The following is a 25,919-nucleotide window of genomic DNA, read 5'->3' as shown; positions in this document are numbered from 1 at the left end:
AAAGCCCACTGGGAATCGGAGACAGCCCAGTGTTAGACTTCCGAGGCTCTGCTAAGCACCAGCCTTTGAGGTTATCGTGTAAGTGCCACTCACTGCTCACATGCAGATAAAATTCCTTTTTGTACACGGTACTCGCCATGACCCTATACGGATAATGCTCTGATATTAAAATAGGACATTGGGCATCTGACACTTCCAACTTGCATCTGTGAGAGCTCGGGTGCTAGGAGAGTTCCCACGGGGCAGCCGTGGTGCTCTCCTGCCCGCCGGTGCCTTGCGGTGGCTGGCAGGGCTCAGCGAGGCAATGGGCTTGTTACACCATTCGACAGAAGTCACAGATACAACGTCATTTTCCAGTCACTTTTGAAGTTTGAAAATTGTAGGTTTTAAAACTTGGAGTGGTTGAAAGGGACTGAAACAGAAGTTTGCACCTTTGTTTTTCTTTTGTGTTTTGTTTCAGATATGGCTAAGAGGCAGATATCTCCAGCTTGCCCTGTAACATGCACAAATTCATGTAGAAAAGATTTCCTTTGACTTCTGGGGAAATCTAGCTTTTCCAATCAGTCTATCTGAAATTTTGTGCATCCTCACACTTCTCCTTAGAGGTCAAAAAACTGCATTTAGCTCCCTCCGAGTGTAGTTACCCACTGTTCTTAAACCTTACAAGGCTGGGCCTATGTAGAAATTCTCCGTTTTAGTCCAAACTTCAAAAGCAGTAACTACCAGACAGGTCTGATGGAAGTTGTATCGTGTATCTAAGACCAGGTATTTTTACAGTTGTGAGGCTGTTCTATTGTTTTGATACTTGACGTCTGTCTATTTTAGCTTACAAGTGAGGTAAAAATGGAAAGACTTGAGGAGGAGTCCTGGTTTGCAGCTTCTTCAAGGAACCGTATGCTTATGACACCAGGTGATTTGAACACAGATATTGTCTGTGACAGCAGAATGTGAAAGTAAATAACAGAGAAGTCTTGTGTGAAATACTGTCTGGTGCAGAGGATAAGCATAAGATCAATAATCCTTCATAAATTCAGCCCTGGTTTTAAGGCTTGCTTAATATACTCATCTGCTTCACTGGATGAATTCTGCTTTTTGAGACGTAGCTGGACTTAATAGTGTAACAACAACACATTTGTATATAGTAGAAATATCCTGTTAATCTCCACATCACATGTATGTACTCTGTTGTACAACTTGATGACTTCAACATTATCCATATCTTGATAACAGTGATTCTGTGTCTTTGGAAATGCTTCCATTGCAGCAACTGTGGAGCTTTCCCTGAGCTACCTGTGTAGTCCGGCCTCTCATCAAGGGATCACTTACTTTTGTGATTTAGCCTTCTCGTGATCCTATTTAATCAAAAAATAGTTGTTATCCTCTTGTTATTTGTTTAATTATCACTGTTTCTCCTGAAGGCACCCTATGGAACTTGTCTTCCTACGAGCCCCTGAAGATGGTCATCATCAACCACGGCCTGCAGACGCTCACCAACGAGGTGATCATACCCCACTCGGGCTGGGAGAGCGAGCCCAACGAGGACTCGAAGCCTCGCGATGCCGAGTGGACGACTGTCTTCAAGAACACTTCTGGTTGTTTACGGTAAGGCAGAGCTGGGAAATACTCCTCAGGTGTTCACCACACCCTGTGTTAAGGATTTTCTTAATTCTTTTGATTTAAAATCACGTATCATATACCTTCTGTTTTTGCAAAGAGATCCCCGTTTCAGTGGCCACGATAGCAATGCTGGAGTTGCTTAGTGTGCCACAGTTTCTTGTTGTAGAACCTTGTTGGTGTAGGTCTGTCCAGTGAGGTCTGTATGAAGAGTCGGTGATTTAGGCAGGTTTTGTGGCGTGGCTCTCTGTAGTGAGGTGTGCAATGGGGAGTGATCCATTTAAGAGGTTAACTGCCAAACTGAGTACAGAATAAGTATCTTCCAATGCAACCTGTGCCATAAGTACCACAAATCATGCTTTCATTTATCTATTGTGCTGTGATTAGTGGGATGTTTCTATAAATTTTGAGTATGTTCTTTGCTTCCCCCAATGGTGCTGTTTTTATTTATTTTAAAAGCATGTTTTGAAACAGTTCCCTTCCTGTTCTTGGGCTTCCTGCTATCAAAAAAGCATTTTTTGCAGGTGCTAGGAAACTGATTTCATGGAAATATATCTAGCCTGAAACATGCGTCCCATTTTAGCCACAGATGCTTTTGTGGAAGTTACTGAGATGCTCCTATTTTAAGTTCAAGTGGCTGAGGACCTATTTGAAATCGGTTAAGAACCTGAACTACTGAACAATTCTAATATTACTGGTATTTGCTGAAAAGGATTTTTTTCTGGTTAGAAATGGTATTTGAATTTCTGAGGGCACCTCAAGAGTCAGATGATAGGTGCTAGAAGCTGGGATCAGGTAGAGTCAGAAAAACCCGAAGAACCATGTGCTCTTAATACTGACTCTTCCACTTTTCTTGTCTCTCAGATAAAATAGTGGAGGTGTCCTGTTAGATTCTCCAGCTTTATGAAGAAGTCAATTAGTTTGAATGAAGCTAATAAATATTTGGCATTGTTCCTTCTGTTGCTCTGAAGTATACTTCTGTCAAACTTCTACTGATTAATGCTTCTTCTGAAGTTGGTTCATTTCTGTTCCTTGGGCTTGTGGTCTCTAAATTGCAATAACTATTCCCTTGAGTGACATCACAAATGAAGGAAGTAATGAAAACTGTTCTGAAAGGGCCCATTACTGAAATTATTTGCAGTCCCACTGGAGACTAAGGTCCTTTAAGTAGGCTCCAGACATCATAGGTTTTTCCTTACTAGTGTCTCATTTTCTAATGGTGTTCCACAAGAGGAAATTAGTCGTGCTGGGGGATAAAAGGTTTATCTGAATGAATGTGAGATTCTCCAAGAAGTGTAGACAATAAATTGATCATTAGTAGACTAACCTAATCCGCATCATAAATTTTTATTAGTCTGTACAGTGCCCTAATCCACTCAAACTTCTAAATTCCAGGAAACTTTTTAATGAAGAAAGGCATTGGCTTTACAGGACATGAAAATAGCACATACCACTCGGCTATTTTGTTTTCCAAAGGCTAGTGAAGAGGGATGCAGAGAACAGCAGTACTGAGATACGCTACTTAGAGAATTCCACTTTGGATAATTCAAGTGTCCTGCTTTTAAAAAGTCACTTCAAAAGCATCGAGACAGCAGTTAGAGAACAGTGACTGCTTCTGTTGTTGAGAGGGAAGATGTATTTCAGTCCATAGTCTCTGTTGTCTTAGTCACAGGGGACTAAGCACCTTGCACAAAATTCGGAGCTTCATTCAGTCAGGTGTGGGGCAAGGTGATTTCATGCCTGAAAGTGGCTGCTGAAGGTAAATGGTAATGTGTTGGCAGATCAGCAGGAAAAGGTAATCTGTAAAAGGTATTTTACTGGTGTATCTGCTATGCTGAGGAGGGAGCAACCCCTTGTGTAGGGAGGGGGAGAGTTGCCTTGCTGTCTCCTCTGCAACAGAAAGTGCGTTAAAACAAGTCTAGGACAGCAGAGATGCAGAAGTATGAGAGATACAAGCTGCCCTTAGTGTTGCAAGGTAGGTGATACTACATATCTTTTGCAGAGCATTTGCAGGTCTAGGGATAAAAAAGAACACATCAAAAGTAATTATCTTTATTTCTGTTGGAAATATTTTTCTGCTGTTTGTTGAAATCCTCTGCAGCTCATCCTTAAAAGCACCCTTCAGATAAGACAGTTAATGCCAGTAGAGAAGAAATGTTTGCAGCCATCTGTCTAACAGACATCAGTGTTTAAAAAATCCTTTGCCTACTCTTCTCTTTTTCACACAGTAGCAGGTCCCAGAAATTCAATTTTCCATGAATGGAGCTTACTGCAAACTACAAACTGTGTACCAATTTGATATTTAATTGGGAGGTTAGTCCTCTTGATGATGTGCCAGCCTCCTTTGTCCCCTTTGGAATCAATCCGAAAATATGTGCTACGTTGTCTTCAAAGATGCTGTCAGTTCTTCTCGAAATTCAGACTTTTCAGATGTCTTTGCAGTTTGGATATCCAAGCACAAGAAAGGCATTACACATGCAGGACTGCTTTCATTTCAGTATCTTTTTTTCAGTAATTTTGATGAAGTTTATCAACAAATGTGGGCGAGTTGGTTTCAAACTCGTTGATTCACAGCATGAACTGCTGCTTAATTACTTGTTGTTTTGTTGTGTGTTTTTTTTTTTTTTACACTGCTTTCTGATCTTTACTTTGTTCTTAATCTAGGTCTCTTCTTTGATAATATGGAGTCTTGAGAACACTTATTTTAAAATAATTGAAAACGAGGATTTTTTCCAAAAAAAAACCACTAATTTGTCCTTCTTCATAGAATCTTGATTTATCCCATTTTCCTTTCCAGTCACAGTTTGTCTACAATACCTTGATGAATGGATCTGCAAAGCCCATAATCACTTTACTTCTTAAATTTTTCATGTGTCTTGTGATAGATGATAGGTTGCATGTAATTTTATAAAAAGAGATATTTTATATTCTATTGAAGCTGTTAAGAGAAATAAGTAGGTAGGAAATTTGGAAGGAAACAATACAGGAAAAACAAATGAACAAATGAACAAAAAACCTCACAGATTAATTTATGGAAATCAAGTGGATTTTGGTTCTAGAAAAGTAGGACTAGGGAAGAAGTAAGAAAGGTATTTGATGGAAAAATCATGAAGTATTCACAGGTGTTCCTTTATCTTACTTGGAATACAAGTTTCATGTCTTTGTATTTTATTCTTTTAGGTATGCAGAGAATATCTCTTTGATTACTGTCTTTTTATCTTTAAGCCCCTAAATCCCTATTGGGTTTTGCAATCCAGAAGCATTCACTTTTTAATTGTAGTCTCCACCAATTTAATATAATGATCTGGTGCATTTTTAACGAGATCATTTTGTGATCCTTCCTAGAACTCTGCCCAAGACAGTAAGGTGCTTTAGGATGAGAGAATGAGATGAATTGCTTGAGAGAGTGCCAGAGCTGAGGCTAACTCATTGCCATCCAGGTCTGGTTTCTCCCAAGGTGCTTCTTCCTGCTTCAGCGTGGGAGTGCTGCTCCGTGGGTCAGAGAGCACTGCTGCAGTCACATCACCATTTTTGTTTTCTGTGTAGATATCCACCATGATTCTCAGTTTTCCAGAAGCAGCAAGGATTAATGGTTTAAAAATTAAATTCATTCTGAGCTTAATTGCAGTTTTCTGCCTAATTACTTTTAATTCTCTCTTGGATTTTTTCACTTTTTAGAGGGCAGAGTAGAACTTAGTTTCTAAATTGCCAACTTTTTAGCCCGATTCCTGTTCTAAACTGACCTGCTGTCAAAAAATGTTAAATGAATTAATTTGCATAGTAAACAGATGCAAAGTGCCCCTTTTTTCCAGGGTACCATCTGTACTTGCAGCGTTTCTTGACAATTCTCCAAGTATACAGAAATTCACATTCACAAATAGCCACAAGGTTCAGAGACCTGGCCGTGGGTGTACAAACACAAACAAACTGCACCCACTTGACTTCTACTAAAAACATGCATCCTTCAGATCGAAATTGTACATTAACAGCTTGTCCAACATCAGCTACCGAGAAGAGAAGGGATGACCTGGTGGCTAAAGCTGTGACAAGGGACTTGAGAAGCATGGATTTAATTGCTGTTCTGCTACTGTTCTGACATAACTTCAGGCAAGATTAACTGTGTAAATCTTTCTGTGGTCTAATTTTTAATAGCCCCTCTTCCCTCTGATTTGGATGAGATTTGGATTCCTAAGTTCCTGAGTGGATCTGGAATTCAGTCAGTCGTCTTCACTTCTCCTGTCTTGATATTTGCACCTCTGTCTTACCTTCCCATGAAGATGGTAAATGCCAGTAGTTCAAGTATTGTGCAGTGGTTGGCCCAAGCAACAGCAACTGGGAATCGATCCCTCTTGTAGGTATAAATTAAGAGTGCTGTCCTGTAAAATCAAAACCTGAGAGTTATGGGAAGTGTGAGGCAATGTTTGATGACATGAGATAAGGACTCAGTAGATTCAGAGCCAAAACAAATATATCTTACTAGGGTGGGAGATGATGTGTAAGTGTGTGCAGGCTCCTGTTACTTTTATTTTACTTCAGAGGAAATTGGACCACAGAAGCTTGATAGTAAATCATTAATAAGCAGGATGTGCCAAATAGAGTTTTTATATGAGCATGTTTTAAACCTTTTTTTGAAGAGGACGGAGAGCATCAGTGTACGTGCACATACATCTTGTCCTGCAGATCTAATTTACTGTGCTTCTGACATATTTAAGCAGCAGTGCTTAATGGTAATGGGCTCATTCCTCAAGCTGTAACTTCTTTATGTGTTTGCAAATAGATGTGTGCACACATACCTCCAATACACGCTGGAGCATGTGTGTGCACCTGTAAGACGCAGAGGTACATAGGGTTTGTCAAACCAAGTCTGTGGTCTTGTGTTGAGAGAAGAGTTCTCCCTTTGTACCCGGGAGAGGGCTGAATAGATCTTGGTGACAGCGGTGTTCCCGTTTCTTTCTTCCCATCTCTGGATCATCCCTGCAGTCCCTCCTGGATTTTTTGGAAAATTTACAGGGATCGTGAATAGAAGGTGGGCTTGGACTTGGGCTGTTCGTGCTTCTGCGTTGCGTAATATTTCCTAGTAGACACCTAAGAGGAAGAATGCTATAAGTAGAAGCTTATTAGTTGTTATTACTTAGTCAAAACTGTTACCTTAGTTGGGTGGGGAATGAGAATCCCTTTATATTGCATTCTATTCTTCTTAAAGTCGCCATGCCTCCAGTCAGGGAAATCTGTGGGATCTAGTAGTGCTGGGGTTTGGTGTTGCTGGTCCTGTTTGAAGGCCTCTAGCATCCTGGCTGCAAAGCTTGGGGCTTGCTTCCCCTCGTGCCTCTGCATGCTGAATCTGAGGTAAGAAAGGCCATGCCAAAAGCAGATGGTTATGCCCTTCTTTCTTCTTAATGATTAATGTGTAGCTTTCCTCTGAAGAAAAGTGCTTGGGAATGAGAGCTTTCAAAGTGAATTACCTTCAAGCTCTACCCACATTTAAATCCTGCTGCCGTGATGCAGGGCATGGTGACAGTCACATAATATTTGTCCTACCTGCACTCTCGTCTACTTGAGGTAGCCTTGATCTGCAAGTGACTGAAGAAAGAAAGCATCGAAGTGTGAATCCTCGGCCTGGAAGCACGGCCTGGGTATGAGCAGGGCGCAGGAGGTGAAGCTCAGGTGATGCCACCAGAGTGCCACCCACCAAGCTGCCCTGGCTGTCAGGGGAACTTTGCTGACTGCAGCAGGGCAGGACCGAGAAGGTACTAGATGGGAGTTTTCAAGAGGTGGCTTTTATTTTACCTTTGGAACAGCAGCAAATTAGTAACTGAGCTTACCTAGTAGAGCATTTTTACGGAGCCCTGTCATGCTGCACAAAGGGTCTTGTTGGAGCAGCTGTGTTTCCTCCCCACCCTCAGAAAGATTGTTTGACAAAATCATTTGGCTGACGTTTCCTTTTAACTAGCGTGTCTGCCTCTCATAGTTCAAGTAATCCTTCTCTATGCCTTCGTACAGCAGTCATTTAACCAACAAGGCCTGCACAGGACTTGGTACAGAGCTCACCCCCACCTGGAGCAGATGAGGGCAGATGTTGCCTCATCTCTGTTCACCCACCCGCCGTGCCTGGAGCTGCTGCACGGGTGTCTTCTTCACATGTGGGTACAGCCTCTGGGAGGCCACTGCTCCAGAAGCCGGAGCTGACGATCCTGTTTGTGTTTTGTTGTGTCATAGGCACTTTTGAACTGGACTTTCAGCAAAATAGTTTTAGAAAGATAAAAACAGAGCAAAAATTTGCCTGTGAGTCTTGATTTTGCAGCACAGAGGAAGGAGAAGCTTATCTGCCCAACCCAGACTGGAAAAAAACAACTCAAATTAAAAACCCACACCTCTCAATACAGAGGAGTGAGTGAAGGCAGTTTCTTAATTAGCTTACTGAAACTGTGCAGGATCACAGCATATGGCTGTCCTGGGGCTTATATGATGAGCAGAGCGTTTAATTCGTGCTAGTAAGGAGCCGTTAGGGTTCTTCCTGACAGTTCCTGATGTTTAGCTTGTAATATAAATAAATTATGCATAGATTTTAGCAGCAGAGACATAACCTAGTTACATGCAACCTTAATGCTTTACAATCAAATCTGAAGTATAAGTGTAAAGTTGTGCACTCACTTATTGCCTTCTGTCATTCCTTAGGAAAAAATGTAGGTCCCTTCCCCCTGGGCTATCAGTGAAGGCAATCGACAAAACCGTCTGTTGCTGTGGTAGGATGAGGAGTGAGATCGAAACAAAGCACGCTGCGTGTAATGGGCATAGTTTGCTTTGGAAGGCACGTGAGCTGTGATCCTTTATTAGATAACTACTACCTTATTTTTGTATCTTTGAGATTCTTTTCACATTGCTGCGAGAATATGTGATAAAGCAGGCAGAGCCTCTCAGCCTTTCCTCCAAGCAAAGACTGAAATAATTTGAGAGCGAAGTAGCTGCTGGGTATTGTGGAATTCTTGTCTATTGCATTTCTGCATGGCTTTGTGTTATAGGAGAGCAAACTAAGGCCCTCCAAGTAGGTCATGCAGGAGGTAACCAGTCAGCGTTTTACTAAAAAGGCATTACATGGTATTTTGGATGTAGAAAGCCACAAATAACAATGGATGGAATTCACGTCTGTATCTTGTTAAACTTTGCTGCTGGCTGTTGAGCCCTGGCTTATTGCAGGGGGATCTTAGAAACAATCCTGATGTGATCCTGAGATGTGCCAGCATGCCCTACAAATGTGTTGCTCCACAGAAATGTCTTCCTGGAGCACAGGCTAAACTCGTGAAGTCTGTTTTCAGGGGTGGCTTATGTTATGTCCTCGTATTGGCATTTGGACAATTAAACAAAACCAATCCCTTTATTTAAGTATCTGGAAGGGGCTTAGGTGCAATGCAGTCAGAGCTGCTCCGCTTCTTTCTTGGGTCTGGCCAGTAAGTGGATACTGAAATGGAGCAGGAATCTCCAGTGAGATCTCCTGCCCCGATCTGATGCACCTTCTCTCAGCTCAACAGCTGCTCCCTACCAAGCATCACCCTCAGTAGAGCTCCCCTATCTTTTCTGCTTATTTCATTTGGACTTTGGCTTTGCTTGACTTTTATCTGCTTTGCTTGATTTCTGATCCAGCTGCCTGCTGCCAAACTCCATCGTGTTGTATAGGTCTCTTTTACCAGTGTGGGCTGGATCAGGCTATCTTCATGTCACAGGCAGCTTTTTGCTTTTTCTCTCTTATTTTTGGAACAATGAACTTAATACCAATAAAACTTTTTGGTATTTCATGTGAACTCAAGTATGGAATTCATTGAATTTCTGCATGAAATGATGGAATGATTTTAAACTGCTCTATATTCCTCCTTTGGGACATTTAGTACCTAGAAATGCACTAGGAAATAGAGTACGTCTGCTGCAGCTGTTACTTATCGATCTCCTTTCGGCTGACATCCAAATAAAAATTTCTTAATAGTGAAGCAAAGCATGAGTGCAGAAGAGTGCTTTTATAGCAAGGGTTTTGAATGTCAGAGTAGGTGGGTATTACCAGCTAAAATATTTAAATTAAACTTGGGTAAACCTTACAGTATCTTATCAGATGAAGTAGAAAACTCAGCGTCTGGTCAGGGAAGCCGAAGTGGTAGTGGTAGTCAAGGTTTAGCAAGGTGTATGTGCCGTCTGCCTGCTCAGCCCCCTGGTGAAGTGCCTCTCACTAAACCTGCCAGGAAACCCCTGTGCTTTGGAGCTCTCTGGCTTGCAATGATCACAGGGAATTCACCTTCTTTACCTTCTTCTCCAGTGCTGAGATGGTCTATATAGGAGCCAATGTTCCTTCTTGGCTTGGCAATACAAAAATCACTATTGGAAGGTTGGTTACAGTTTTAAAAAGTAGTAAAACTTACCTGGACCCTGTGGTATGCACAAAGGCTACTGAAAAGAGCTTTCCACTGAGCCAGCTTCAGCTGCTTCCAGCGTGCTTCTTCCAGAGAGAGCTGAAAATCTTACTAGAAACATATCTAAAAAATTTCCATTTCAGATGTTTATATTAAAAAAAAAAAAAAAAAAAAGGCAGCCCCCATGGTCCCCAACCTGTTGCCTTAGTCCCCAGCTGGGTCTCTAAACAAAGTGCTTTTTATGCCTGGAGAACCGAAGTGGGATGGTGAGTGTTGGGTAATGCTCTAACGTCTGGCTTTTGGCTTTATCTGCAGCACTGTAGGATAACAGCTGATGGCCCTTTCCAGCCAGGTGGCAGACATAGCAATAGTCTGGGAAATACTAGTTTAAGTGTTCAAATAATAATGTCTCCCTGGTGCTTGTATTTTCAAGTTCCTCTGTGTTTAAAAAACAAAACAAAAACCACCTCAGAACGCACACAAAACCAAAAATGCAAGCTCTCAGCTTTAGCTTTAGCATTGTCGGAGAAAGCATAGTGGGGGCATTGCTACATGATTCGCATTGAAATCTTGCAAATTAAGTGCCATGCATTTAATTACTTCTAAATCTTCTCTCTTGAGGATAATTTTGGTGTGTGGCGCTGATCGTAGTAATGGCTCACCTATCCTAGAGGTGATGCATGCTGCCTGTTCTGCAAATGTAAATGTTACATTCAGACTTGCATGTCATTAAGAAGACTATTTGGTGCTAATGATAACCTTATCTGAAATATGAACAGATTTCTCACACGCCCCCCACCATTTTCTGAAGTCTTTAATGCCAGTAGACTGGATTCCTAGTGTGATGCGTTTCCATGCTGGTAGGTATTTGCTTTTATTTAACATTTACTTAGCCCTCTGTTTTGTTTTCCCAGGGAAAGCATATATTTAAACATCCTTGCAAATCTTCTTTCACTAGTCCTGCCTACAGGCTGGACTGCAAGAATTCGAGGTAGAATCTAGGATACTCTGCCCAGCTAAAGGCTGGGGTTTTCAAATCTCTGTGTGAGATGTGTGCCTTGCTGCTTCACGTAAAATTGGTCATAGAGTTGGTTTCCATCCTACATATTGATTAACACGGACAGTAATTTCATGTCTTGCTCTTGGAATTGCTTTTTTTGAGTGCATTGTATTTATTTATGGCAAACGCACTAAGCAGCTTTGTTACCCTTTGCAATACGATGTGAGAAAGATACTATTCTTGTTTTTAAAATATATTTTTTGTTTAATGGACCCTTGGAAAAATATTCAGAAATGGGTGTTAAGGAAAGCAGTGGGGACCTCTCTTGGGGACGAAGAGAAGCAGACTGTATGGAACAGCAGAGGTGAATTTTCCCGTGAAGACTATGAGGGTATTAGTTTTATAGGCTAAAAGAGACCACCAAGCAATGTTGTCTGAGGTGGTTTTGTTTTTGTTTTTTGCCTAGGTGCCTGCTTTATCTAGATGCCTCCTTTGTCATATGAGGAGTACACTTTGGTTTTAGCTGTTTATTTGCAGGAGCTGATGGTGTCCTTTTTAACGAGCAGCCTGCAGGACATGGCAGGCCTTCCTGCACTAGCTCTTGCCCAGGTGATCACTTCTGCCTGAGCACTGCAGCCCCTCCTGAATACCCAAGGTGTGAATTTGACTGATGATAACCAGGTGATCATCAAGGAGGCAGGCTGTGGTATTAACACCCTGAGGCAGAAATGCAAACTGGCATTTTCCTGGGTTGCAGGACCCCTTGGCTGTTTTGCTGAGTTCAGCTGGGGCTCGTAGCCTCAGCTTAACCAGCTTTCCAACGTTGCTCTGGATAATGGACTCCAACCCCAGGAGCTCTTCTCCAGGGGCTGCCAGATGACAGCTCACTCAGAGCCCACCTTTCTGTGGTGCTTACGGATGTTTGGTGTATTTGTGCATGTATCTGAGATGCAAGTATTCCCTTGGGAGCAGGGAGCTGTTTGCTGCCTGGTGCAGTGTCAGAGCAGCAGAAAGAGCACGTTCTGCCAGGCAGGACCCAGCTCCCCAGACGTAGTCTCTCTGAGATTTGTGTTGCCCAGACTTCTGTGTGTAAAGGATGTGGGATGAGCTCTCCGGTATGTCTGGGCTGTAATTACAGACAGGGAAATGGGTTTTGTTGTTCCATGTTAGGTAAATCCCAGGGGCTGCAGGAATCTTGTCACCCAAGGAGGACTAGCAAAATCCCAGGAGCGTCAGGTGTTTGTAGGGCCGATGTTTCTGCACGAGATGCTCACACGGATGTTTTCCAGTGTATTAGTTACGACATTAAAACTGCTAAGTTTGATGCCTGGGTAGCTTATACACAGTATTAATTAGCTATTAATTTGATCCTGCAGAATTTTCATGCTCATTTATGTCTGATATATGTGGGAATCTTTTCTTGAGGCATTAATTTTCATTAAGTTCTATAGCTGAAGATACACCAAGAAAGTGAGGTTAGCAAGCCACACTTACTGACGCACTTTCTAATATCTTTTTCAATTACAATCTTATCAATGTCTACCTTCATATTCATCCTATAACAGATCAAGAAGTAAGACAGCAAGATAAAAAATTCTGTGATGCAGTCGATAACCAAAGCCATAAAACAAACGTTATTAAACGTGTGGGAGCACAAATGAAAAAAAAAAAAAGAATCTCTTGTGTATGGGCCTTGAGGGCAAGAAAGGTGTTAAGGAATATTTTTTGCAAGATTTGATTTATTTGTTTCTTGAAGTTTGAGGGTGTTTCTCATGTATTTTAGTTGGCTATTTCTAAGGCTTAATGAGTGAGTAAGAAATGTGATACACAACTCCACATGGACCATTTTTAGAGCATTTCTGCCACCCTCAAGCTCAGTAAGTAATGTTCCACTTCTAATAAATGTACTTGGAGGTGGAGCACCTGTCATTTATTATTATAATGCCTGAAAGGTATCTCAGAGAATTCTAATTCAACTTTCAGTTTCATAAAAACTTTACATTAAAATTCACGTTTGGGCTTTTGATATTAAATGATTAGTACAACAGGAAATGAAAAAACAGCATGTAGAATTCTCGTCCATATATCCTGTGGAATCATACGTTAATATCCACTTTACGTGCTCTGTATCAGCCATTGCTAGAGGTGAGACTGTGTTAGGTTTTAGAGAAAGGACTCGTTTGTCTGTGTATCTCATTTGTGATCTTAACGGCAAGTCAAAGTGCTGTTACAGCAACCAGCTTGCAGTTAAGTGTCTTCAGATTTTGATAGGTCTCAGAAAGTTTTTTTTCTAGTTAAGCGATTAACATACAAACCTGTGTGGGTGATGGGGGGATGGACCATGGTTGGTTTGTTAATTATTTGAGATTGGCAGTCCCTATAGTTAGGTAAAATGAAAAATTGGACACATTATCCTGATAGCAGAAGGTAATCACTGTGTCCTGACCTTTTGAGAGCTAACCTTACATGGATCTGAGAACTCAAAAGACCCTGAAAGCTGTAGTGTTGACTGTGATATTGTCAACATTCGTGTATTTCAGCTTTGAGAAAACTTGGGCATAGGCTTGCCAGTGAACACTATTGAGAATTGTTTTGTCAGTTCATTCCCCTCCCCCAGAACATGGCAGGCTGATCATAGTTAAATGAACTATAGCTTTTTGAATATCTGTTTTGTTTTGTTTTTTCATGAAATCAAAAAGCTTTTTGCAGTTTCTGTGGCCAGGAGCATACTGCTGCTGAGTAGTCTTCAGCTTCAGAAAAGTAACTTTATGTACATATATATATATATATATACATATACATATTTAACATATGTATATATTCACATACATATATATATATACGTACATATATATATATATATATTACATATACATACATAAACTGTAATAATTGTGCCTGACTATGCATTTGACTATTTTTATGCATTTATTTTTTATGCATTTGACTTGTGATTTTGCCCTCGTGTAGTTTTCTTTAAAAAGGTGAAAGTATTTTTCAGATGAAAAGTTCTGGCTTTAAAAAATAAATTTTTAGATTGGGTATTGTTTGCTATGAGAACTCCTGTCCGGTTCAAGGTACATGGCTGAACTTGCTAGCAAGACAGAAAAATGTGTGCATAGGCACCTCTGCAACTGCATTTCCCTTTTCGTTCAGATTAGGGTCATTGCGGATGCCCGCATTTTACTGAGGTATAATAGTTTGTCAGGCTTCTTTGCCTCCAAATTGTTGATCTGAGATAATGAGTTCTTAATAATTGTATTATAAATCAACACACCTTCAACCTTGCGGTGAAGGTTAGAGGGCTAAGTTTTCTTTTATATCTCTTCTATTAGGAATGTAAGTTCAGATGGAGCAGAAGCACGCAGAAGACTAAGAGAGTGTGACGGCTTGGTGGACGCCCTCCTTCATGCCCTCCAGTCTGCAGTTGGCAAGAAGGATACGGACAATAAGGTGAACTTGAGTATCAGAACTTGAATGGATGTTTCCAGTAATTTAAGCTGAAGTGCTGCACTGGGCTCTGACTTCTATTTGCTAGTATTAGGACATGATTATGCTTGCCTCAGAAAATATAGTAATTACCTTCCTTTCGTCTCTGTCATGGTATCGATGGTTCTGCTGATGGGCTATCAGCACAATGCTGCTGTGTTGCCTTGTCTGGCTGTTGAGGTGAGCAAAGACAAGTGGCTGTGATGGGTGGGGAAGAGTAGTCTTTTATTCCTGCCACTGGCATTATTGCTATTGTTCTGCATTACTTAATTGACATTTGTAAGTGCAGTTTGCAAATCAGAATTGAGTCCCATTGTGTTGTACTCTGCACAGTGTCAGCAAAAGAGTCAATTCACATCTTAAAGACTATATTCAACACCATCTTAGAAGTATGTAGTAGTAAGGCGTTAAGATGTCTTTAGACCTGAAACAATTTGTGGCTTTTTTTTGGAGGTACAAATGTTGATTCATCTGTTTTCATCGTCATCTCATCCTGTAGTGTTTAAAACAGTATTTTTACACATAGGGAATATCTTAAGTTTAACCTGTTTAAAAAGTGAAGAGCACACTATTGCTTTATAACACCAATAGGGCTTTTTAGCATCTTTATTTTATTCTTTTTAGTCCCACCATGTGATGGATTGTACGAGGGAATTCTAAAGCCCTGTCACTTAATCAGATAATTTTGGAAGTGGATTTTGTAACCACCTGGTGGCTTCCATTGCAACCTACAGAGCATTGCTCTTGTCAGAGCCTGATGTGCTATGAATGAGCTATTCCTACAGAACAATAAGCATTGTCATTGAAATCCTCACATGCCCGTAATTTTGACCTATAGAAAGTTTAATAAATAGGGTATCTTGGGGATTGTAAAGGTTGGAAGAGTGTGACAGAACTGTATTAAAATAAGAACCTTAAATGATCATTTTCTGCTATGTGTTTGATCTTTTGGTGAATTTGTCATCTTTATGCACGATTGGGTGCTATTTTTGATTAGAGAGTTTTCATTTTGAATGGGTACTATTTATAAAACACTTCACTTGTAGTAGAAAAGAAGTGGTTTTAGAACAAGAAAGAACCTTAAATTAGGGTATTTTTGACAAAATTTCCTTCATCTACATTCTTTTCCTGGTATGGGTGGCTTTTTTTTTCCCCCCCTTTCCACAAACTTCCACTATGTGATGTAAGAGTTTACAAATTGGAGGGTTCCATACATACTTGTAATGTAATTTATTTTTTTTGTTACAGTCCGTGGAGAACTGCGTGTGCATCATGCGGAATCTTTCCTATCACGTCCACAAAGAAGTCCCTGGAGCTGATAAGTATCAAGAACTAGATGCCAGTCAGACTACTAGCACAGGCGGCTCTCAGAAAAAGAAGAAAGATGATGCTGGTTGTTTTGGTGGAAAAAAAGCTAAAGGTATGTCTTGCGGAGAACTCACAATTTGGAAGTGGATCTGTGGGTAAATTTTCTGTGTAGTCCTGCTCTTGCAAGCTCTTTCATCATGCAAGAGTGAGGCAGTTTGTGGAGGTACCTGTCTGTAGTGCTGTGGATTGTGGTCCACAATTGCAATCCTTCTGCTTGGCTTTAAATAGGTGTGGTGCATGCTGTTGTAAGACACTCTGCTGTTGGGCAGTGGTGGATGTGCTCTGCCTCTCCTCTGCTTGTCTGTGTCCTTGCATCTGTCAAATTTACTCTTTGTCCACTTGCCTGGCTGTACAGCATGTGTCATGGCCCCTGCAAGCCAGGCCAGCATGTGCTTGTCTCCATGCATGGTAGTCCTGTCTGTTCCATGCCTCCATGTCTCTCACATCTGAATGCAAACTAAAAGCTTACATCTCCCACCCACAGCCAAAACATACAACCTCCCAATTCTGTCACTGAGTAATTTAAATTGCAAACAGGATTTTGTAGCTTTTAATTGTCAGTCGCTTTTAGACCTGTTCTTTCCTTTGGGGCATGAGTGTTGCAAATGAGTTTCATTACAAGAGAAGATTAATAGTCTCAGTAACCCCCCTTCCATCTTCCTTCTAAAAAGAGACACTTAAATATGTTTGAGTGTGCAAGAAACTTATATGCATTCTCTTTGTTGTTTTTAGAGAAATGACTTTTACGAATTCAGAGATAGCAAAGTTAGTTTTCTGTCTAGGCTCCATTTTCTGCATTCGTATGTACTCACATCCTGGCTTACTATTTATGCCCAGGGTCTAAAGAAGGTTGTGATGCTGAAGAGCAGACAAGGAATTATTTGAACTTGAGGGACTGTGTGCTGTACATTAGTCTTCCTCTGATGTGACCTGTACATGTTAGTGAAATGTTTTGTTTCCATATGTGTTATAAAGTCATCACAGTGTGAACTTGCTATTGCAGACTAGTCTGTCACCAGAGAGATTTAACATGTGTCTAAAATATATAAAAAAAAAAAAAAAAAATCGAGGGGAATGTTTTAATGACTGGGGGGGGAGTGGGGGTATGAGGGCTGAACTGGAAAAAGAATTTTAGCTGCCTGGCCAACCTGTTCTCACAGTGAATGACTAAAGCTATGCTGTGATACCCTTTGGAAACCCTGAACGCGTGCTGACTGGTTAGTTTTCTGCCACTTGTCCATGTTGTTTTGCTGCTTGAAAGCAATGCAGTCAGTTAAATTTTTTTGTTTTGTTTTACGTAAAAGCTGTGTGTGTGCACTGTGGAAGAGGGGAGTGTGACGATAGAGAACTGTCCTCATCCTCTTGATGACTGAAAAGACAGCGCTCTCCGGTGGCTGCCCGTTGCCAAGTGGCTGCCAGTTTCCTGTATTTCTGCATCTGCGCACCCTGATAGCTTCAGTTTAGCAGCCACAAAATCTGATTGTGTCTTTTTGGATTAATTGATCGCAAAATCATGTGACGCTGGATGAAGCCGCGGATTTCAGCAAGCAGTGCAGGCACTCAGTGACAGCTTGGCTTTGGCCCTGTGTGTAAATATACTTTTAAAGTCATAAATAGAAGATTCCTTGTCCCATTACTAAATTTATGTGAATACCTAGGCTGAAACTGTCTTAATTTAGTCAGTCTAGGACTGTAAAATAGGTCACTTCAATTCCCTCCCTCTCTTGTTCACTTAATCTTGCAGTGTTTCCATATTTATTTTATTTCATGGTCATTGATCATAGCATTTCAAACACATCCACAAAGGGCTAGTCACCCTTCTGTCCCCTCAATTCCTGGAGCACCTTTTTTATAATGAAAAGTGAAGGGGAAGAAAAAAAAAAATCTGCAGGGAAAGACTTTCCAGCAGGAACAAAAGAGATTAAGTGGAATATCCATTTTTTGTGGGTTTGTTTTGGGGTTGTTTTAGGTTTTGGAAGTTCCTTGTTCTTGTAAATCTCAGGCTTTGAACCTGTTCTGTAAAATTCTGCCTCTTTGTGACTGTTCCTTTGTATTTTCTTTCTCCCTGTAAATTTTTGTTTTTCTTTTGCTGCTTTTCTGGTAATTAGAGGAATGGTTCAATCAAGGTGAGTCTTTGCAATACTTTTTTTTTATCATCACCATAATCTGCATTGTTCTGCTTTTACATGCAAGGCAAAGAGCTGACATCAAGGTCTTGCTCATTCGCCTTCTCTGCTCCCCCAGTGCATCCTCCTGTTCATTTCAGCAGGCATGGAAATCCGCTGTCTAATTGAGGGAGCATTTTATGTTTGGTCTTCTCACATTGCTAATAGAAAAGACATTTTTATTCAGTCCTGGTGCAAGTGCAGTAACAGAATTGATTTGTGACTGGCTTGATAATCCCATGAGGGAGGGCACAGGTAAGTGTGTGAGCTGCCTTCCCAACCCTGTCATGCCAAAGTACAGCTTTGCTAACTCACCTGGGTAGCGATAACCGTAAAGACTCAGCAGCTTGGATGAGTGTTCTCAGAGAGCCTTGGCATTTTGTCTGACTGGGCCCAGGTGCCTTGGCTGCTGCGTCTTTATTACTGACATTCACGCTAGCTAGGTGAAGACACCTCCAATAAATTGTTGGGGGCTCTGCCCTTCAGTTTCACATCCTAACACAACAGGTGAAATTGCAATTGAAATGTCCAAGCTTGCCTCCCTCCTCCTTCAGCTGGGAAGTTCAGTTAGGCTGTGGAGTGCCCTGGAGTTATTGATGGTGCACTGTGTTATCGATACTGATCTGGGGGTAAAGACGGGCTCGTTTTCAGTCTGTGACACTTGCTTCAGATCAATGAGGTCTGGAGGGTTGAGCCAGAAGAGAAATGTTGAAAAAATTGCTCCCCGCAACAAAAGGTGCTCGTTAGCATTCCGTGAGATGCTGATTTCTGACTGTGACTGGTGAGGCCTGTGGAGGGTGGGCATGTTGGCAAGGCAGAGCTCAGCCCTTGCTTTCTGTTACTCCACCGCCGTCCAGCTCAGTGGGTGTATTAACGAGCACAGTATTGACTGCTGGGGATGGTGCTGGTGTCATGAACAAATCTCTTTGCTTTTAATTTATTTTCTTTAACCAGGAAGGAAGCGTTTGGGAATTAATCCTTCAGCAAGAGTGGTCTAGCTGAATAGCTGTATTGATTATCCAGGAAAACAGAACGACATTTAAGGAAGATCATAAACAACATTAGTGGTTAATAACACTGGGTCACACCTCAGGGTCCTTGCTGGCAGAATGAAAATGCAAAAGGTCATGTTTTGGTTGTTTCTCACATAGAAGTAGTGGGGGGAGAGGCAAAGAATTTTAATCCCACTGTTTCAGAGACTGTAAATTGCATCTTGTACAAGCAAGTCTCGTGTCAGGCTGTTTTCCCAAACCCAATTGCAGTGCCAATTCCTACAGCCAGGTTTCATAAAACAGACCTGTCAGCAGGCACATTCAGGGCTGTCTGTCTCTTGGCCAAGTTCGAAGCTCTGCTTGTAATCCAACAACATCGTCTTTTGTCTAGTGTTGCTAGGTCAGGAAAACTTGGGGAGGAGGGAGACGCATAGAGCAACAGGAATTGAGATGTCCAAAACCAGTGCTTTCAAATTTTTAACTGCTAGCGTGATCGTTTAAGCATCCCTGGGCACTAGCAATCCTGGCTGGCTTGAGGGATATCAAGATGTTCAGAGCTCCGGTGGCTGGCAGGGAAGCTGTTTTTCTCGTGATATCAGGCAGGCTTGGTGGTGGCTGAGAGCTGTGTAATTGATAGGCTCTTGAAATTGCTAAATTCTGTCACCTTTTTAGAAAATCCAAATCAATATTTTGAGTCTCATGGAAATTAAATGGGAGAAGTAGCAGCTGGGCCACCTTTGTCTTCCAGATGGATTTCTGTGGAATCATCTTACAGCTTATTCCTCGTGCTGCAAACCCTCTCCCTGTAGGAAGGCTCTGGAAAATGGAGGTGCTTCGGGTATTTCTGAACCTGGCCTTTGCTCAATTTGATTAACCAAGCAGTTTGTGGAGTTGAGATCCCCATGGTCAGAACTCTGTCTTCTGAATTTCTTCCATTTGTAAACAGCTGGCAGCTTCTGTTTTAAACAGATGTGGTTTTGCCCGAGGGCTGGATTAGTTCCTCTGGGGGCTGCGAGACAAACCAGGAAAGGTTTCACAGAAGAAGGCCGGTACATTCAGCCTGGCCCTGAAATTGTGAGGCTGGAAATGAAATTCACAAAACACAGGTGGACCGTGCTGTCTTAATGAAAGATGGCTTAATAAGCAGGCAGCTGCTTCCGTGCTGCCAGCTCAAGAGCTGTAGCAGCCTGCTGTGTTCTCCTGGACACGAGTACGTGCTGCTCACTGACCAGTGCACCCCAGAGAAGGGAGTCTGGCTCTTCCTGCGCCATCTCAGTTCTGCAGGGCTGGTAGAAATAACAAACTCCGATGTTAAAATTATAGGAAGAACTTCTGAAATGAATAGCTGAGGAAAGTCTGGCTCTCAGTGCAGTTATTCTGAGGTTTTTAACTAGCTAATGCCAGAGACATGAAATCTGGGGGCATGTGAAAAAAGCTTGTCATATAATACTTGTAGATAAGATGCAGTCACATTTCTTGGTTTTAAGTCTGTAATCTTCCCTAAACACTGACTTCCTTCCTCCAGTGCTCCTTTTTTAATCCCTCTGGCCTGCTTTTTCCTCTCCCTGGTCTGAGGGTCAACGAGGGTTTGCAGCCAGCAGCAGGGCTCAGCTGTCGTTTCGAAATGCAGCGAGCTTCGCTGTGCGTTTTGTTCTTCCTGGTATTCAGTTCCCCGAGCAACATGGTTCTGCCTCTGTCACGGTGTAAAATCTAGATGGAGGGCTGCAGTGTAGAAAGATGGCTTTTCCATGCTTTAACCAAATTACTTCAGATGAACAGAACTTCCAGATCCATGCTTTGTTTTGTTCAGTACTTAAAGGTGGTGTTGGTGTGTTTTGTTTTTCCAAATAAAGGGAGGGAATATATTGCTAGCCTCAGGTTTTTCTTTCTTTCCTCTTACTGTCATTTCTAAGTGTTCATATTGTTTTTTAAAAGCTGTTTCTCCACCATACTGCATGTTTGGTCTCTTGTCAGGAAGAAAGGTAGAGCAGCCCAGTGACTTCCCCATGCAGAATCTGCGCCAGCAGCCTCCTATAGTGGGGCAGGGATTGGCCTTTCCTCTTTTGTGACCTATTCATAGTCAAGACAAGTCTCTTGTAACTCTCCATGTCAGGTTTTCCAAGGACTGTTTTCCTGTTTGCTTTTAACCATCCCTACTGATGGAGCTTTTAGCCCTTCCTGTAGACCTCCAGGACAGTCTGGTAGGGTCCCTGGCCAGAAGCCGCCCCTGAAGCTTAAATCAAGTTGTTCTGAATTCATCTCATCACTCATCGTTGCACCTTCTTCCCCTGCTCTTGTGCAAAAGGGACTAAATAACTGACTGGATTTTCCCCTTAAAATAAATTGGAAAAGCTAAATTGTACCATGCTGTCCTCAGAAGCCATGAGGATTCCTGCACTTCCTTGAAAATCTGCTGTCAGGGCTTCCAGCCACAAGGAACTTGGTTCTCCCACAGCATTCAAGTGTGCTTAGCCAAGGCGGTGTGCCCCTTTGGTGGGGGAAGAGAAAATTAACACTTCTCTCCCCAGCTGTGTACATAACCTTGCATTTCTAGCCTAAAAAGTAAATTAAATTAAATAAAAGCTGATGAAAAGGTTTAAAACTGGCTCTTAGCAAAAAATACGAAATTGTTTCCATCAGTTTCTACTAAGTAGCCAAAATTGCACTTCATTGATTGAAGGGCAACTGAAGGTTAAGTTGTTGGTTGCTGTCTGTACCGTTAAATCTAGGCCTCCCTACCTGGCAGTCACAGTGAGGATAGAGGCTGCTAAGCAAGCCTGTTGTATTTTCCTCTGCTGCTCTGTTTCTTCTTCAGCTAAGCCTCAGGTCAAAACTTCTCTGTGGGAATAATGAGGAAATCCTGGGCCTCTGAGGGAGGACTGCAGCTTTGCAAAGAAGAGAAATGGCACAGCTTTTGAAGATTTTAAGCACTCTCAAGGCCCACTGAATTGCCAGTGCTCTCATGTTAGCAAATCAACCTGAAAGTTGCACAGTTGTTTTTGTTTTTTTAGCCTGCAATTGCTCAGGCTAAAAGCACAGCTATGCAGCTGGATTGCAGGTCACACAGGTACAAATTCTTGTAATAGTCTGATTTATATTCTAAGTCAATATCTTCTCTCATAGATGCGCATGACAGTAACTTACCTGTCAGTATGCTGATAGTCTTTACCATCTGTTGTCTTATTTTTTTGCACAGGAAAGAAGAATGGAGATTTGGACAGGAATTTTGATACACTTGATTTGCCTAAGCGGTCTGAAACAGCAAAAGGTAATGCTAATGTTTGTGCTTTTGGAAATAACAAGTAGCATGGGAGCTGGAGGCTCTTAAAGGGACTTGAGACATGAGCATATCAGGTTGATCTTTCTTTTATTTTCAGTTAATTGAAATAATAGGTCTGTCAGAGCTTATTTAGTATTTAATACGGGATATAAGCAGCTTTTATATTAAATTGCTAAATGGGGAGAATCTCAAAGAGGCCTGTCTGATTTGGTATTAGGTGGTGTACTTCCATAGAAGGGTAAATGCATGCAGTTGTCTTTTACAGCTCCATTTGCAAATTGCCTGCACTGAACCTGAATGTAAGGAATTAAGCAATGCATTAGCCAAGTGTACTTACCACTCACCTTTTCCCTTTCCTGGCATCTCTATAGTTCTTCAGTTTTTCTGCATTGTGCTTTTGCATTTCAGCTTCTGGCAGAGGTGAAATCTTGTACAGACGATCTGCATCCCACCCTGTACGTGTGGTGCTCTCTCTCCTTGATTGGAGGTTAGGAGATGATTTGGGTCTCATCAGACTTCTTACAGCATTGGACAGTGTTTTGAAACCTGTACAGGTTTTTGAAGTGTGTGCAATATCACTGCAGATCCAACCATTGTCGTGGCAACTGCTGTGGTGCCACCCTGTCAGCCTGGCCTTGCAGGAGAAGCTCTTCTAGAGCACCCTCACCTTAATGATCTGTAAGTGCCAAGGACTACCGAAGTATTCTTCCAAAGGACAAGTGAATTCTTCCTGTATCACATATACAGTTCCAGAGAGTATAAAGAGATCTCTAGATTTTCTTTGGATACTTGAATTCTGCCACCACAGTGACCTTGATCAAATCAACTGATTTGTGCTTCAATTTCCTTTCTGTAAACTGAGGGCAGCAGCAAAGGCCACATCTAACGTTCTTAGAGATGTAATGGTGGTCGGTAACGGCACAATAATTGCACGTGTGAAGTGCTGCACTCAGTTAAATTCATGGGCAGTGGAGCTCAGTTTTGATTATACAAAAACTAATCCTAGTATATAGATGGATCTAATTTATTTACAGACACCATCTACAATGAGTGTAGTTTCTAGGCTGATGTCTAAATACGGATTTCCATCTGGTGCATTATTGCATTAAGGCACCTCCTATAAGGTACAATACCATCGCGTTATGGGAGCTGCAGGAAAAGGCTCTTAACCAACTATCATTTCAATGTCTTCAATTCAGGGCTGGGCACCGATCACATTGCAAAGCAAGGACACTTCTTAAGGGTGTTAATAAAAAAGAATGGGGGGGAGGGCAAAATATAGCAAGGGCTTCAACTCTTTAATTGTTTTATAAATGTGATTGGAATATAGGTGCCAGTAAAGGAAAAAAGGAAATTGAGGATTTCTAAAAAGGAATGTATCTTGAATAACTTTATTTAAAATAAATTTGAAGTCTTTGATGTGGCTTTGCTAATGGTAGAATTTGTGTGGCGTATCTGATGGGAGCTATGTTGTGCTATCAGAACTTATGCAGCTCGTTATCATTTTCAATTGCCAGAAATGGCACACTCTTGAAGAGGTTTTGTTTGACAATTTTTGAGATACCCTAATTTAATCTAAATGGAATAGATTGTAATCTAACTACATATCTCATACTAGATTGGGTTAGGCGATTAATCCCCCAGTTTTGAAAGAAGCCCATTTGTATGGAAAAAGGCATGAGGAACTATTCATTTGTGTGCGTAAAGGGAGGACAAAAACTGTGACACGTTTTTGTTGTCTTTTACCAGTAGTTTCCTGCTAAGCGTCTAGTTTACATCCTGGATATTAAAGGTCCTAACAAGATTGTTAGGACTTTGAATTGTTCAGTAAGATAAGAAAAATAAAATTGCAGTCTGAAACCCCTTAAAAGCTCAGGTCAGATGTATGCCATAGAGTATAATTGGTTCTGATGAGATCAGCTCTCAGCTGAAGCAGAACCTCGTTACTAAGATTGAAAAATCATGCAAGTTTTAATGATCAAAAGCACTCAGTTTGAGTGACACAATGAAGTGCTATTTCAAAAATCAACAATTATAGATTAATCTCTTTCATGTATTATTAAAGCCATATTAAAGTGAGTTTTCAGCTGGAATCTTTGTGGGCATATGAAACTGGGGTAATAAGATTTGTTCATGCAGTGCAGCAAATGAACATTGTGGTGGTTACCTAAACATGGGGATGCAGTGTTGTTAAGTTTCCTGTAATCTTGAGTCAACATCCATGATGTTTATCTGGTGGATCTAAACAGGCTTTAGGAAGCTGACGACATGGTTTCCTTATAGAATAATTTTAGATGTGATCACTGAGCTTAATTGAGGCTGTGCTTATGATCGCTTGAAAAACTGCAATCTAGAAAATGTGAACTAGTTCAAACCCATTTTCTATCATCTCTGGAAATTTTGTTTGGTCTCAGAATTACTTTAATTACAGGAATCTCTGTTTATCACACAGGTGAACATCATAAAAGCAGAACCCTTTGGGAGTTCTAGTTGTGGGGGAATGGGACAGGTAAATGTCTGTATGGCAGAGATTTTTTCAGTCTCTTTCAAGACAGCTTATGAACATGTTCATGTCCTGAATAGAACAAAGGGAATTTGGGTTTTTACCTGGTTTAAATACTAGTAATTTCTTCCTGGAATTTGTTAGCTCTGGAGAGGAAAGATTGAATGAAGGCAATCTATTTTGCCTTCAAAAAACACTAACGGATGATCTAAAGTCCTATTTCTTTTGATTGCTCTGGTTTCTTTTTTTTTTTGTTTTTAATGGAAATCAGATTTTGCGCAGCACAGCATTTGAGCAGCCCTGAAAACATTTCTAAACCTTTATTAACTTTATGTGCTAGGCGTTCTGGCAGGGGGATGCTTCTAGTGCAGGGTTATCATTTGTAGTAAACTGGATAATGTCAGATGAGAGATCTTGTAATGCTTTCAGAAGCTGTCTCATCTGATATAAAAAAATAAATATATTTGCTCCGGCAGCGTCCAGAGTACTGCTGTCCTCATGAGGATGAATTGTGGAAGAGATGCTTCTTGTTTCCTCTTTGTTGAAAGGAGCTTTTTTTTTTTTTTCCTGACAGACAGGGAGAGAGGATAAATTTGGGGGAAACGATAAGAGCTTGCATAGAGCCGTATGAGAAGGAGACAGCACTGACAAGAAATTACAAATGCTGTCCTTAGGACCTTGCTAAATTTAGTACTTTCAAAAAATTCCTACTTCTGGGAGAAAAAACAGTCTTGCTAAAATCCCTTCCCCAATATAAAGTAGGTCACTGACAGCAGCGTTGGCTGACTCCTCTGCAGACTGCTCTTTCTGCACTACCTTGGTGTGAATGTTGATTTCTCCTGTGTGCACGTTTGATACGTAGCGTAGTACAGTTCCTTGGCTTTGTGAGTAGAGCCCTTATTTCTGAGCAGGACTAGTGACAGGAGGCTCGTACAGTAGGGAAAAGATCCAGATTAATCATATCTGTGCAGTGGAAAGCAGTGTCTCAGATGGCAGACTGGCAGATTGTGAGATAAGGTTTTCTGAAAAGAATCAGCACTGATCTGTGTCAGCCCTCTGAAGATGTTACGAAGGTTGTAACGTTTGATCCTCCTGATGGGAGGGTGCTGGATTGT

General features: G+C 41.3%; 1 protein-coding gene across 41 annotated transcripts in view; it reads left to right on the top strand.

The window, feature by feature from the left end:
* ARVCF (ARVCF delta catenin family member) overlaps positions 1–25,919 on the top strand; it is a 277,795-nt gene that overhangs the window by 211,277 nt on the left and 40,599 nt on the right. For 25 of the 41 annotated variants that reach the window (XM_038187328.2, XM_038187325.2, XM_072024613.1 and 22 more), the window contains 5 exons: positions 1,419–1,602; positions 14,343–14,460; positions 15,745–15,916; positions 17,973–17,990; positions 22,218–22,289. In XM_038187328.2, coding sequence (XP_038043256.1) covers positions 1,419–1,602; positions 14,343–14,460; positions 15,745–15,916; positions 17,973–17,990; positions 22,218–22,289 — 564 coding nt within the window. The remainder of the gene's footprint in view (positions 1–1,418; positions 1,603–14,342; positions 14,461–15,744; positions 15,917–17,972; positions 17,991–22,217; positions 22,290–25,919) is intronic. The other 16 variants (XM_072024632.1, XM_038187331.2, XM_038187329.2 and 13 more) reach the window with 1 other exon arrangement.

This window comes from Anas platyrhynchos, chromosome 16 (assembly GCF_047663525.1).
Source record: "Anas platyrhynchos isolate ZD024472 breed Pekin duck chromosome 16, IASCAAS_PekinDuck_T2T, whole genome shotgun sequence".
Classification (NCBI taxonomy): domain Eukaryota; kingdom Metazoa; phylum Chordata; class Aves; order Anseriformes; family Anatidae; genus Anas; species Anas platyrhynchos.
Note: the sequence above shows the minus strand (reverse complement) of the source record. Positions and strands in the feature narration are given on the sequence as shown.